Source organism: Cetorhinus maximus, chromosome 11 (assembly GCF_964194155.1).
Source record: "Cetorhinus maximus chromosome 11, sCetMax3.hap1.1, whole genome shotgun sequence".
In the NCBI taxonomy this organism is placed as follows: domain Eukaryota; kingdom Metazoa; phylum Chordata; class Chondrichthyes; order Lamniformes; family Cetorhinidae; genus Cetorhinus; species Cetorhinus maximus.
This window is the reverse complement of record NC_135889.1, coordinates 63881868-63898143: the sequence shown is the minus strand read 5'-3', so window position 1 is coordinate 63898143 and position 16276 is coordinate 63881868. Positions and strand designations below refer to the sequence as shown.

The 16276-nt window shown below is 44.3% G+C and overlaps 1 protein-coding gene across 2 annotated transcripts in view; it reads left to right on the top strand.

Annotated features, from left to right (window-relative positions):
• The window catches only part of cfap210 (cilia and flagella associated protein 210), a 109170-nt gene that overhangs the window by 74620 nt on the left and 18274 nt on the right, over window positions 1-16276 (top strand). For both annotated transcript variants that reach the window (XM_078552121.1, XM_078552120.1), the window contains 2 exons: window positions 5651-5856; window positions 9728-9884. In XM_078552121.1, the coding sequence (XP_078408247.1) occupies window positions 5651-5856; window positions 9728-9884 (363 nt within the window). The remainder of the gene's footprint in view (window positions 1-5650; window positions 5857-9727; window positions 9885-16276) is intronic.

Below are 16276 nucleotides of genomic sequence, written 5' to 3'. Positions count from 1 at the left end.
GTGCACTGCTGGACTAAGAGGCCCTCTCTGGGGGCAGCCTCTTACTTGTTAGTGCCACAAGATTAAAATTGAGTCAAAGCTAAGAGAAAGTAAGAAGACTTCCTTGAAAAGCTAGCCATTGGAATCCTTGTTTATTGCCACGCAGTAACAGGGAAATGTAGGAGTCAATGACTTAAAAATCACAATTGTTCCATTTCAACATTAACACAAATAAATGTGAAATTTGGGAATGCAGGCAACTGTTAAGGAGGCGCAGGTGCTGCATATGTGGCATCTCATCAATGGAAGACTTTCATCTGCTTTCCACAATTGGCATGCATAATGGGCCAAAGGGCATCCAGTCATTAATCATGTTAATCAGTATGACAGATCTGAGATTGGAGCACAGATATAGGTCAGGTTGTGCATTTAAACCTTCTCCAAACACACAGAGATTGAGGTGTTAAGTCTCAGGAATGACTTTTTGGTCACCTCGATGCATCTGTTTGCACCTCAGATACAAAGCTGCATCAGCAACAAGGCTAGTAGGGCAGAAGCATTAGAGTTAGATGCGCTAGACCATTACAGTTGCTTTTGGTTCAAGATTCTGAGCATCACTGTTTTTACGCATTATTCATTAATGCCTTGAATCTATCATTTCAGAGAGAAGGACAAAACAATAATGGATCCTGGGCTAAATGCTGTTTTCTTGAGAGTTGTAATAGAATGAGGAGGGGGCAGGTCAAGTGACGCTGAGCACAGCTTCAGGAGAAGGCCCCACCTAAGGTCCAGGGTGCAAGGGAGCCACAACAAGAGCATGAGGATCAGGAGGATAGACCCAGACCATGGAGGCCACTCGCTAAACCAAGGGCCTACCGAAGAAGATTCCTATCTGCATATTAGTGAGAGACAATGCCGCACACATCTGCGCTTGTCCAGAACTCTGGTGGATCACATTTGCCATTCTTCGGGAGGATCTAACATCCCGTGGAGTGGGAGGCTATCACCTGCCAGTGGCCTTGAAAGTCACTGTTGCGTTCAATTTCTTTGCCTGCGGATTGTTCCAGGGATCTACAGGGGACCTGTGCAGCATCTCGAAGTCCACCACACATAGCTGCATTAAAGAAGCCACAGAGGCCCTCTACAACAAAGCATATCAATATGTGAGGTTTACATCTGATGAAGACAGTCAGGCTGCGAGATTCATTGAGTTTGCAGCTATCTCAGGCTTCCCTAGAGTGCAGGGTGAATCGACTGCACCCATGTGGCTTTGAAAGCTCCATGTCATCAGCGCTTAATGTTTATCAACTGTAAAGGGTTTCATTCCATCAATGTTCAATTGGAGTGCAATCATCACGAAGCACATAGTGCAGGTTTGTGCCAGGTACCCTGGGAGTACCCATGACTCATACATCCTGAGTCACTCCCAGGTGTCTCAGATATTTGAAGGGCCTGAGCATCTACAGGGATGGCTGCTTGGGGATAAGGGGTACCCACTGGAATGCAGGCTCATGACACTCGTGTGTCGGCCTCAGAGAGCCTCGGAGGAGAGGTACAACGCAGCTCACAGCTCCTCATAGTCTATAATCGAGCTGACCATTGACATCCTGAAGATGCGCCTCCGATGTTTAGATCGCCCAGGTGGGGCACTGCAGTATACTCCAGATAGGGTCTCCCGCATCATCGTTGTGTGTTTTGTCCTTTGCAACCTGGTGCCACAAAGGGGTGATCTCTTGCCAGAGGGAGAAATGGAAGAAGATGAGAGCTCCTCGAAGAGCAGGAGAGCCAGGAACCTGAAGAGGGAAATGAGCGTCAGCTTCTACAGAAAGATGCCATTGAGGAAACATGATGTGGAAGACATGCCTATGTCACTTTAATTATCACCAGATGCCAGGAGGAGTAAAGTGAAGGCAATGGGAGATGACCACATTTCTCCTGTCCTTTAATGCCATTCCACTGCATTGAAAGTGATGCCCAACCAGTCACATTGAGAGCAAGCTCAGCATTCAGATTTGCACCTTCTAGCCTCATGATTCACCAGGTCATCATCTCTAAGAAGTTCAAAGTATGCACTCGTTCTGTGAAGTGAAAGTCAACACAACAGTGAGAACACTGTGTCAACTTACCTGTCGCCACATTATTGAGAAACCACAGCGGCCAGTGAGATGAGGACGTGGTTAGGGATATCCTCCTCCCATCTAGGTCTTGTCCTTTGGCACTACTACTGAGGAAACACAACTGTCGCTAATCCTTCAAGACTGTTGAGTTGCCCTAACACAATGATGTTTGTGAGGAAAAAGAATTACAAAAGCATTAAGCATACACTGCCAATAAAGCTTTTAACACATCTCCATGACATCACACAAGGGTCCGGAAATTATTTTCGGTGAGGTTCACATCATATGAATGTGAAGCTCACAAAGGGAGACTGTCACTGAGTGGGAGGATGGCTAAACCTCGCAATAAGAGGATACATATGTAAATAATACAATGCCTTCAGTTGACCAAGCCATTCACATAAACATCAAATGTATTAACAGAAGTGCAATATTTATACAGTGGTTGCACACTTGTGACCCAAAAATGATTTCAATATTTCCTAATTTTCCTAACCCTACTACTACGCCTGAGTGCAGCCCCAACATCCGCAGCAGAGGTGGAGGTAGCCTGCTGACTGCTACGTCCTGTTGTCTATGATGACCTTGGTGAACATCCTCTGATGGCCCGAGGCCTGGAGGGCCCCAGCATGATAAGGGTCACCTGCTTAGGGGCAGATGCACCCTCCTCATCCTGAACAGCTGGAGTGGATGGGTTCATAGGCAGAGGGGATTCTGAGCATTTTGACACCTTTGGAGTGTCCTGAGTGGAGGCCCCGGGATGTCCGGCTGATGCTCATCCTCCCTGTGGGTGCCTGAGGGCCCCTCCTTGAGGAGAAGGGGCACCTGGAAGGGGAGTCAAGGTGCCCCTCTCCCCCCTCGCCTAGACACTGATGGTTTCCACCAATGTGTGTGGCCATGGAGTCCGGGACCGAGCACAAATCCGGCAAAAAATGCTGGACCAAGGTCCCCATGGGGATTGGCAACCTTCCCATGGTGACCTTGAGGTGCTCGCATTTTGGAGCCATGAATCAGACAGAACACAGACGGACTGTTCCATCCTTCGCTCCAGTCTGCTGAGTGACTGTTGCATCTTTGCCTGATGTTCCGCCACGCCTGTCATTGCATCTCCAGCATTGTACTGGCAGCCGCTCACAGAAGCACATCTTCTGACTCGAACTCATCAGGTGGCTGATCTCCAGCAGCCCTCCGAGTGCCAGAGACCTTGGCTGTCCCTGCTTCCAACTGCTGCAAGGACCTGTCAGCGAGATGTTCTCCAGTAGGTGACCCCGAGCCTAATCTAGAACTATGAGCCACCGAGATGTGTGTCTCTGTGCTGGTGGAGGGTGCGGGTGAGCGCAATGATGGTTCTTCAGTGGCTTCCTCAGGTTTCCGCCTCCAAGGTGGTTTGGGAGCTAGGGCTTAGGTTGGCCCTCCTCGTGTGCCGAGATCTGCTGGTACCTATAAGAGAGAAGATAATTTTAGTTCATGAGCAGGCAGATTACAAAATTGCCTGTCACTCACTGTGAATGTCAGGACGTGATGAACTCATGGAGGTTTCATCCAAACTAGGTTGTTGGGGTAAGCCAATTTTTCCTTCCCCACAGGTGCGATCCCTGCCCTCCCCAGCCAGCTCGGCGGCATCCTCCTCTGATTTGGTGAGGGGTATGATGTTGGCCATCCCTTGTCTGGTTTGAGATTTTTCCCTTCTGTTTTGGGCCAACTTGGACTCTGTGAAGACAAAATAAAGGAATGTAGTGAGAAGAAATTGAGCAGAGATTGGGAAACATGCCTATCCCGTGTGTGTGGTGAGCCCTCCCCAGAAGGGGCTGAGGATGGAGTGTGAGTACCATGATAGATGAGATGGTGGTGATGTGAAAGTATCCGTGAGACAATCAGTGGTGATATGTGTCCCCTGCTAATGGTTGTGTGAGATCCCAGAAGAGAGTAGCCCTTTGAGTACATGATGCCATGATGAGAGTTTGATATTGAAAGGAACTGAAGGTTAACTTGACGGAGCGGATGAGATCATTCACCCTCTTCCTGCACTGAATTGCGTTGTGGCAGCAGTGGCCAGCCACGCTGACCTGCTCTGCTATGGCCTTTCAGGCCGAGAGGTGAGGCTAGTGTGCTTTTTGGAGCCATCCCTGGGATAAAGGGCATCCCTATGTTGCCCTACTCCTCTGATCAAGGCCTGGAGGGTGTCGTGGCAGTAGCCGGGTGCAGCCTCCTTCTTCTGGTTTCCAGCCACCTTCTTCTGCTGCACAGACATCTCCAAAGGTCTGCTAGAGACAGCTGGGCTGGTGAGAGTGAAATATGTGCGCTCAGGTGTTTAAATATGGCACCCGGACCTTCGAGCCTGTTAGGTAACGGCAGGGCGGGCGAGTCAGTTCTCAAACCGCCAGGTGATCCTGTGAGATACTCGCCTGTGCATAATTAATAAGCTTCCGAACACGGAATTCCAACCAGCGGGAAAGGCACTATGGAACCCGCCCGCCACTGCACTTAGTTTCAAAAGCAGAAATTTTTAAAAATTCATTCATGGGATGTGGGTGTTGCTGACTCGGCCAGCATTTATTGCCCATCCCTAATTGCCCTTGAGAACTAGATGGCTTGCTAGGCCATTTCAGAGGGCATTTAAGAGTCAACCACATTGCCATGGGTCTGGAGTCACATGTAGGCCAGACCAGGTAAGGATGGCAGATTCCCTTCCCTAAAAGGCATTAGTGAACCAGATGGGTTTTTACGACAATCGACAATGGTTTCATGGCCATCATTAGACTTTTAATTCCAGATTTTTTATTGAATTCAAATTTCACCATCTGCCGTGGTGAGATTTGAACCCGGCTAACAAGAGCATTGCCCTGGGCATTTTGCCCTATGTTTCTAATATTAATTTAAAAAATAATTTAAGCTGAATAAAAACTACTGGAAAAAAGCCGATCCATTGTTTGAAATTAGGTACATTGTACACGATCAACCTACACAATCCAAATCCAGTATTTGTCAAAACTCTGAGTATAAATATCCACTCTGAACCCAAGCTTTTGGGAAGGCTGAAGTGTTTGAGTAAAAATGTTAATGTTATAAGATTCAACTGATACATTTCATAATAGCATGATTAATTGTGATATTTTTAAGAGAAATATACAACTAAGCCCAGAACTGAAAATTTACAAGTACCTGGCTGTCTGCAAGCTTAATTGGCTGCAGGCTTGTGCATATTTACAGGAATTGGATTTGGTGATCTAAAAGGGACGGGTTATCTTTATCACAACTCCATCTCAGGAGCAGAATAATATACTACATGTTGTGAAATATAACACTACTGAGCTAGAACCACTGAATATCCATATTGCCATGCACTAAAAACATGGGCGATCTGCTCATAATTTATTAGAAATTATGAAGTGGGATTTGAAAGCTGTAATTCAGTGTTGGGATTCAGCAGATGTGAATAAATTCCTTGAATTTTTGCCTATTGATTAGAACCCTATTTGTGTTTGCAATTTATAACACCAATCCACTCTAAGCATCCATTACTCTACATATTGTATACACATATTTTTATGTAGGCTGCACTAATGCTCACAGAAGCCCTGAAAGAACAAGAAGCACAGATTGAACTAAAGAGAAAAAGAACAAATCTTCTCAAAAGAGAAGAAAAAACCCAAATGGAGGAATTGCAACGTCGAATTAACTTGGGTGAGGATGAAGAGTATCAAAAAATAATAAAACAAAAAGAAAAGAGAAAGGCCCTTGCTGACTTTCAGCAACAACAGTGAGTATAACATAAATTTCTGTTACATTATTGAAATAAATCTCTTTCCTCAAACAAAATGAAGCCTCATTCAGGAAAAGTTGTATGCAAAAAGGAAGTATGAAAAGAAACTTGCAAGGGATATCAAAATCAATACAAAAATTTTACAGTTATATTAGGGAAAAAAGAATGATGAAGAGCAATGTGCACCCCTTGAAAACTGATAATGGTGATATTGTCAATGAAAGTAAGGAAATGGTAAATGTATTCAGGAAAGAAAGGAGGAAGGATGGCAGTATTGTAAAGGGGAATATTTTAGTGCTGGAAAAACTGGATGTCAATGATAGAATCTATTTGATTAGATATAAGAAACAATGCGTACCATTGCACTACTGGTTGTATTCAATAGACCACCAAAAAGCAGGAAAAATACAGATATACATGTTTGCAGGGCAATTCCATTGCGGCGCAACATTGATAGAGTAGGGATAATGAAGGACTTCAATTACCCTAATATAGATTGAGGCAGTAATATTGTAAAGAACAAAGAGGGGGAAGAGTTTCTGAAGTATGTTTGGAATTTTCTTGATAGACCATAAGACATAGGAGCAGAAATTAGGCCATTTGGCCCATCGAGTCTGCTCCACCATTCAATCATGGCTGATAAGTTTCTCAACCCCATTCTCCCGCCTTCTCCCCATAATCTTTGCTCCCCTTACCAGTAAAGAAGTTATCTATCTCGCTCTTAAATACACTCAATGACCTGGCCTCCACAGCCTTCTGTGGCAATGAATTCTCTCTGGCTAAAGAAGTTTCTCCTCATCTCTGTTCTAAAAGGTCTTCCCTTTACTCTGAGGCTGTGCCCTCAGGTCCTAGTCTCTCCTACTAATGGAAACATCTTCCCCACGTCCACTCTATCCAGGCCTTTCAGTATTCTGTAAGTTTCAATCAGATCCTCCCTTATCCTTCTAAACTCCATCAAGTATAGACCCAGAGTCCTCAAACGTTCAGTATGTTTCTGGCTCAATGAGAAAGGAGGCATTGCTAGGTCTGGTTCTGGGGACTGAGGTAGGTCAACTGGATCAAGTCCCAGTGGGAGAACATTTAGGAAACAGTGATCATAGTGCCATAAGGTTTAGGTTAGCTATGGAAAAAAACAATGAGCAATCTGGTGTAAAAATACTTAATTGAAGAAGGGCCCATTTTTGTGGGATGAGAACAAATTTGTCCCAGGTGAGTGGAATGAAAGATTAACATACAAAACTTTAAAGGAATAGTGAACTGCCTTTAAAGAGGAGATGGTTCAGGTACACCCGAGCTACATTCCCAGGAGGGGGAAAGAATGAGCAACCAAAGACAGAGCTTCCTGGAAGACAAAATAGATAGAGAATAAGATGAAGCAGAAAAAGGGTATGTATGACAAATGTCACTTTGATCATTCAAATGAGTACCAGGCTGAAAATAGAAAGCTCAGGCGGGAAATGAAAAAGAAAATAAGAGGCAAAGAGAGAGAGTATGAGAAGAGACAGGCAGTTAACATAAAAGACAATCCAAAAGTTTTCTATAGGCATTATAAATGGTAAAAGGGTAGAAAGAGGAGGAGTGGGGCTGATTAGAGATCAAAAAGTACAGAGAACATGTCTAAGGGACTAAATAAGTACTTTGCATCTGTCTTTACCAAAGAAGAAGATGCTACCAAAGTCATAGTGAAAGAAAAGGTAGTTGAGATACAGGATGGGTTAAAAATTGTTAAAGAGGAGATATTAGAAAGGCTGTTTGTACTTAAAGTTGATAAGTTACCAGGATCGGATGGGATTCATCCAATGATGCTGAGGTAAGTAAGGTTGAAATCACAGAGGCACTGGATATAATCTTCCAATCTTCCTTAGATACCAGGTTGGTGCCAGAAGACTGGAAAATTGCAAACGTAACACCCTTATTCAAAGAAGGTTGTAAGGATAAATCCAGCAATTACAGACCAGTCAGTATAATCTCGGTGGTAGGAAAGCTTTCAGAGAAGATAGTCTGGGACAAAGGTGACAGTCGCTTGGACAAGTGATGATTAATTAAGGAAAGCCAGCACTGAGCTGTTAAAATAAAATAACATTTGACCAACTTGATTGAGTTTTTTTGGTGTAACAGAGAGACTTGATGAAGGTAATGCAGTTGATATGATGTCCAAAAGATGTTCAATAAAGTGTCCTATAATAGGCTTGTCAGAAAAATTGGAGCCCTAAGAATAAAAAGGATTGTGGTAGCATGGATACCAAGTTAGCTGAATGACAGGAAACAGGAGGTGGTGGTAAATGGTTATGAACTGTGAGGAGATGGACATGAAGATGATATAGACAGGCAGATGGAATGGGCAGACATATATCAGATGAAATTTACTGTAGAGGAGTGAAAAATGATATGATTTGGTAGGAAGAATGAGGAAATGCAATGTAAAATAAAAGGTATACTCCTAAAAGAGTGCAAGAACAGAGAGACCGTGGCGGGGGTCGGTTGGTGGGGCGGGGGGGTGGGGTATCTGTGCACATACCATTGAAGATATTCAGGGTAGATTGAGAAAGTGGTTAAAAAAAACATTTGGGATCCGAGGCTTTATAAACAGAGGCAGAGATTATAAAAGCACGGAGGTTAAAATGAACCTTTATGAAACACTGGTTCAACCTCAACTGGAGTGTTGTGTCCAATTCTAAGCACCGCACTTTAGGAAGGCTGTGAAGGCCTTAGAGAGGGTGCAGAAAAGATTTATGAGAATGTACCAGGGATGAGCCACTTTAGTTACATGGATAGATTGGAGAAGCTGGTGTTGTTCTCCTTAGGGAAAAGAAGGTTGAGAGGAGATTTGATAGAGGTATTCAAAATCATGACGGATCTGGATAGAATCTATTCCCATTGGCTGAAGGGTCGAAAACCAGAGGACATCGATTTAAAGTGATTGGCAAAAGAACCAGGAGTGACATGAACAAAAACCTTTTTACATGGCAAGAGGTTAGGATCTGGAATGCAATGGAAGGTAGATTCAACCGTGAATTCAAAAGGGATGTGGATAAGTAACTGAAGAGAAAAAGCTTGCAAGGCTATGGGGTAAGGGCAGGGAAGTGGAACTAATCGATTTGCTCTTGTAGAGAGCTGGCATGGACACAGTGGGACAAACAACCTCCTTCTGTGCTCTAACCATTCTATGATTCTATATGAATAACTATATTCTCTTAGTATTTACAGTAGAGGAAGAGGTTAGCATGTCAAACATCCCAAGGAAACTAATATTGAATCTGTGACGGGCTCACCAAAATTAACGTAAGCAGAATATCTGCCATGAAGAAAGTAGTGACACTAAGGAATGACAAGTCCCCAGCACCAGATGGTTTCCATCCCATGGTTTTAAAGAAAGTAGGTGAGAACATTGCAGGCACCCTAACTATAATCATTAAAGTTCTCTCGATTCAGGAACCATTCCTTTAGATTGGAAAACCATGGATTTCACCCCACTATTTAAGAATGGTGAGGCAGGGGGCTGGATTTTATGCCCCCACTGGTGATGGGTTTACAAGATAGGGGGTGGGGGGCCATAAAATGCCATGGGCGCCATGGGAATGATGGTGCAGGTGTCCAAGAGTGGTATCACAGTTAAATGATCTGTCTTCTGGCACCACAAACTGGCAGCAGTTATAATTCCGACCTGCCACCTTGCCACAGATTTGAGAATCTGGGTCATTAAAAATATCTTCATGGATGTTTCCATTGAAATATGTGAACACATTTGATACCAACCATTCATAATTTTTCTGAGCAGTACCTTTTGTGAAGAGATGTCTGTAAAAGCTGTTCACACTTGTAATTTAATTTAAAAATGATGGTGCCCAGAAAATTTTTTTGATGCTAGGATAAAGGAAAATGAGCATCTAAAAGAACAGGAGAAACAACAATATATAAAGGAAGGAGAAGAAATCAAGAAATTAGCAAACCTGTATCAATGGGAGCTCAATAAAATTGAACAACTAAAGAGGCAAGAGAAAAATAACAATATGATGAATCATAAGGTAGGTATAATATACTTTAACCAAAGGAGTTGAACAACATCTGGGTGGCTTGTTATTGTGGTACACTTTATCCTTGATTTATGATATGAATTTTCTCCTTTCTGCCTTTGCCTCAAGTTTTGTTTGATGAAACTGTTCTTGTATGGGGTAAGATTATAAACACCTTGGTTATTGTAGCTATTTTAATTGTACTTGAAAACAATGGTTCAACTTGAGAAGAAAATTCCTGCATATCACACTTAGTCGAATATTTTCACCAAATATAGGCCTGGATTTTCTGATCAGGTGTAAGTCCAAGGGAAATGAGGTGGTGCAAGAATTGTACTGATTCACTAGTGGTGAAAAAAAAAATAAAAACAAAAAACTGCGGATGCTGGAAATCCAAAACAAAAATAGAAATACCTGGAAAAACTCAGCAGGTCTGGCAGCATCGGCGGAGAAGAGCAAAGTTGACGTTTCGAGTCCTTATGACCCTTCAACAGAACTAAGTAGAAATGGGAAAGGGGTGAAATATAAGCTGATTTAAGGGCGGGGTTGGGGGGGTGGGGGAGGAGGGAGGGGGTTGTTGGGACAAGCAAGCGGTGATAGGAGGAGATAACCAAAAGATGTCACAGACAAAATAACAAAGAGGTGTTGAAGGTGGTGATATTATATAAAAGAATGTGCTAATTAAGAGTGGAGATCAGGACAAGCAAGGTAGCTCTAGTGGGGGTGGGGTGAAATAAACGATGGGTGGAATACATTTAAAAATAATGGAAATAGGTGGGAAAAGAAAAATCTATATAAATTATTGGAAAAAACAAAAGGGAGGAGGAAGAAACGGAAAGGGCATGGGGATGGAGGAGGGAGTTTAAGATCTAAAGTTGTTGAACTCAATATTCAGTCCGGAAGGCTGTAGAGTGCCTAGTCGGAAAATGAGGTGCTGTTCCTCCAGTTTGCGTTGAGCTTCACTGGAACAATGCAGCAAGCCAAGGACAGACATGTGGGCAAGAGAGCAGGGTGGAGTGTTAAAATGGCAAGCGACAGGGAGGTCTGGGTAATGCTTGCGGACAGACCGAAGGTGTTCTGCAAAGCGGTCACCCAGTCTGCGTTTGGTCTCTCCAATGTAGAGGAAACTGCATTGGGAGCAACGAATGCAGTAGACTAAGTTGGGGGAAATGCAAGTGAAATGCTGCTTCACTTGAAAGGAGTGTTTGGGCCCTTGGACGGTGAGGAGAGAGGAAGTGAAGGGGCAGGTGTTGCATATTTTGCGTTTGCATGGGGAGGTGCCGTAGGTGGGGGTTGAGGAGTAGTGGGTGATGGAGGAGTGGACCAGGTTGTCACGGAGGGAACGATCCCTACGGAATACCGCCGGGGGGGGGGTGAAGGGAAGATGTGTTTGGTGGTGGCATCATGCTGGAGTTGGCGGAATGGCGGAGGATGATCCTTTGAATGCGGAGGCTGGTGGGGTGCTAAGTGAGGACAAGGGGGACCCTATCATGTTTCTGGGAGGGAGGAGAAGGCGTGAGGGCGGATGCACGGGAGATGGGCCGGACACGGTTGAGGGCCCTGTCAACTACCGTGGGTGGAAAACCTCGGTTAAGGAAGAAGGAGGACATGTCAGAGGAACTGTTTTTGAAGGTAGCAGACCGTCACCACCCTCTGGGTAAAAACGTTTTTCCTCACATCCCCACTAAACCTCCTGCCCCTCACCTTGAACTTGTGTCCCCTCGTGACTGACCCTTCAACTAAGGGGAACAGCTGCTCCCTATCCACCCTGTCCATGCCCCTCATAATCTTGTCCACCTCAATCAGGTCGCCCCTCAGTCTTCTCTGCTCCAATGAAAACAACCCAAGTCTATCCAACCTCTCTTCATAACTTAGATGTTTCATCCCAGGCAACATCCTGGTGAATCTCCTCTGCAACCCCTCCAGTGCAATCACATCCTTCCTATAATGTGGCGACCAGAACTGCACACAGTCCTCCAGCTGAGGCCTCATCAAGGTTCTATACAACTCCAACATGACCTCCCTACTTTTGTAATCTATGCCTCGATTGATAAAGGCAAGTGTCCCATATGCCTTTTTCACCATCCCACTGTTTTGCCCCTCTGCCTTCAGAGATCTATGGACACACACGCCAAGGTCCCTTTGTTCCTCAGAACTTCCTAGTGTCATGCCGTTCATTGAATACTTCCTTGTCAAATTACTCCTTCCAAAGTGTATCACTTCACACTTTTCAAGGTTAAATTCCATCTGCCACTTATCTGCCCATTTGACCATCCCATCTATATCTTCCTGTAGCCCAAGACACTCAACCTCACTGTTAACCACCTGGCCAATCTTTGTGTCATCCACAAACTTACTAATCCTACCCCTCACATAGTCATCTATGTCGTTTATATAAATGACGAATAATAGGGGACCCAGCACAGATCCCTGTGGTACGCCACTGGACACTGGCTTCCAGTCACTAAAGCAGCCTTCTGTCATCATCATCTGTCTCCTACAACTAAGCCAATTTTGAATCCACTTTATCAAATTACCCTGCATCCCGCTATCCTCAGGAGTCGGGCATTATGCGGGCGGCGATCGGGTCTGCACCCGCCTGTACCCGCTCCCACTCCGCCGCTGCCGCCACCACCACCACCACCACCACCACACACACACACACACACACACCCACACCCCCCGGCCAACCAAACAGAAAATTCAGCCCCATGATTCAGTTTGTGACAGGGTTATCTGCAGCAACATACTTTTTCACATCATACATCCTAAGAGAAATTGCTGCTTCTCCTAAGGTTTCTTGACTACTGCCATAACGGTTGGGGTTCCAGATTTGAAGGGTCTATTTCTTTTATTTGACAGGCTGGAAGATTAGTCAGAGGCAAGGCCTTACGGAATTCGTTGATGCCATTAATATCCATACCAAAGCAAGACCAAGCAGCAGCAGCATGGCTAAAATGAGTGCACACCATGGTGTTGTCTCTCAGGATTTTAACATGTCTGGATCTCCCTACCACCACCCAAAGTTGTCTGCTTGTGTCAGGAAGCAGCAGGACTAGGCTGCCTTGCACTGGTTGGAGCAGTGTGGTCTTTGGCAGATCTGTCTCTGGACTCAGCTCATGGGAGCAGAGGGCCACACTCAATCGTAAGAGGTTTGCAGCAGCCAGAAAATTCACATATTCCTGCCACTGAGATGGCATCCAGAAGAGGTACAGGGTTTTGTTTAAAAACCTATTCATCACTCACTCAGCAAAGGAGAGAACAATGAAACCAAACACTCTGCTCACATGCACAAGATGCTTTAACATTTCAGGGTATCATCATAGATATTAGTGGCATAAGACAAACATCTGCCCCTGGTTGTGTAACCAATAATAACCAATGTGACCTAAGCAAACAACTTCATCTTTCTCTGTGCAGCTTACAGCAGCATGGTTGCATTAGGGGTTGTAGATGGCATCCATTGGACCCTACATGTTCCTTGCACAAGGCTAATACTGATGTGAATAGGAAAAGTTCCCACACCCATAGTATAGCTTCTTTGCAATCATCAGCACTGTATCACATAAATCAATGTTCATTTCCCAGGCAACTGTGCCTCTTTTTATTATTTGATCCTGAAAGGTAAGTCTGAGAGTGTAGGCTGAGGTCTTATTTGTGTGTTATATGTAAGTTGCTTGTCCATCAGTGTGACTGGGGCTTCCATGAAACTTCCAAATAATTCTATCTTCCTTCATTATGCAGTACCTTTGTAATGCATACTCTGCAGATGACACTGCATCCCAACATCACCAGCATTCAATTATGAGCAGGCTGTTGATATCTGTAATGATTGGTGCTCAGAATATGGTGATGCTGTTTTTGTAGGATGTTTCTTTTTCCACAGTGCAGTATATCTTCCATAACTCTGTGATAAGTGATGGTGAATTACTTAGAGAACAGAGATTCAGAGAGGGAGAATAGATAAATCAACAACTTCAATTTCTATAGCACTTCAATATAATAAAACATCCCAAAGTGCTTTACAAAGATGACAATCCAACACCAATGGGGGAAATGTTAGAGGAGGTGACTGAAGCAATGCCCAAATTGAATTTTGTTGAAGCTTTTGAAAGAGGTGAGAGAGGTGGCAAAGCTTTAGGAAAGTCAGAGAGTCATAGAGGTCAACAGAAAAAGGCCCTTCTGCCCATTGAGTCTGCTCCAGTCAAACAAGTACCTAACTATTCTAATCTCATTTTCCAGCGCTAGGCCCATAGCCTTGTTTGCCATGGCATCGCAAATGCACATCAAAATACTTCTTAAATGTTATGAGGGTTTCTGCCTCTACCACCCTTTCAGGCAGTGAGTTCCAGATTCCCACCACTCTCTGGGTGAAAAAATTCTTCCTCACATCCCCTCTAAACCTCCTGCCTCTTACCTTAAATCTATGCCCCCTGGTTATTGATCCCTCCACCAAGGGGAAAAATTCCTTCCTGTCTACCCTTTCTATGCTCATCATCATTTTATACACCTCAATCATGTCCTCCCTCAATCTCCTCTGCTCCAGGGAAAATAACCCCAGTCTATCCAATCTCTCCTCATAACTAAAACTCTCCAACCCAGGCAGCATCCTGGTAAATCTCCTCTGCACTCTCTCTAGTGCAATCACATCCTTCCTATAATGCGGATTCCAGAACTGCACGCTATACTCTAGCTGTGGCCTAACCAGCGTTTTATACAGTTCCAGCATAACCTCCCTGTTCTTATATTCTATGCCTTGGCTAATAAAGGCAAGTATCCCATATGGCTTCTTAACCAACTTATCTACCTGTCCCGCTTCCTTCAGAGACCGGTGGACATGCACACTAAGCTCCCTCTGATCCTTGGTACTCCCCAGGGTCCTACCATTCATCATGTATTCCCGTGCCTTGTTTAAGTCCTGCCCAAGTGCATCACCTCACACTTATCCGGATGAAATTCCATTTGCCACTGATCAGCCCATCTGACCAGCCTGTCTATATCCTTCTGTAATCTAAGACTATCCTCCTCACTATTTACCACACCACCAATTTTCATGTCATCTGTGAACTTACTGATCAACCCTCCTACATTCAAGTCTAAATCATTTATATATATCACAAACAGCAATGGACCCAATACCGATCCCTATGGAACCCCACTGGAGACAGGCATCGAGTCACAAAAACACCCCTCGACCATCACCCTCTGCTTCCTGCCACTCAGCCAATTCTGGATCCAATTTGCCAAATTGCCTTGGATCCCATGGGCTCTTATCTTCGTTATCAGTCTCCCATGCGGGACCTTATCAAAAGCCTTGCTGAAGCCCAAGTAGACAATGTCAAATGCATTGCCCTCATCTATACACCTGGTCACCTCTTCAAAAAATTCAATCAAATTGGTCAGACATGACCTCCCTTTAACAAAATCATGCTGACTGTCCTCGATTAATCCCTGCCTCTCCAAGTGTAGATTAATTCTGTCCCTCAGAATTGCTTCTAATAGTTTCCCCACCACTGAGGATGGACTGACTGGTCTGTAGTTCTCTGGTTTATCCCTTCCTTCCTTCTTGAATAACGGTACCACATTGGCTGTCCTCCAGTCCTCTGGCACCTCTCCTGGCCAGAGAGGTATTGAAAATTATTGCCAGCACCCCTGCTATCTCCTCCCTTGCCTCACTCAACAGCCTGGGATACATTTCATCCGGGCCTGGAGATTTATCTACTTTTAAGCATGCCAGACGTCCCTGTCTATGCTAATTTCTTTAATTATATCACAATCCTTCTGCCTGACTTCCAGACCCACATTGTCCCTCTCACTTGTGAACACCGACACAAAGTATTCATTTAGAACCCTACTTACGTCTTCTGGCTCCACACATAAATTACCACAATGGTCCTTAATGGGCCCTACTCTTTCCCTAGTCTTAATGTACTTGTAAAATAACTTTGGATTTTCCTTTATTTTACCTGCCAATGTTTTTTCATGCCCCCTTTTTGCTCTCCTAATTTCCTTTTTAAGTTCCTCCCTACACATTCTATACTCCTCTAGGGCTTCTACTGTTTTGAGCCCTCGGTATCTGCCATAAGCCTTTTTCTCTTTATCCAATCCTGTCTATCCCTCAACATCCAGGATTCCCTGGATTTGTTGGTCCCACACTTTATCTTTACTGAAATATGTTGGCCCTGTAGTCTCCCTATTTCCTTCTTGAATGAGTCCCACTGCTCTGACGCAGATTTACCTAAAAGTAGCTGCTCCCAGTCCATTCTGGCCAAATCATATCTGATCTTATTAAAATCGGCCTTCCCCCAATTTAGAACTCTGATTTCTGGCCCATCCTTGTCCTTTTCCATAACAACCTTGAATCTAACGGAGTTATGATCACTATCTGCAAAGTGCTCCCCCAG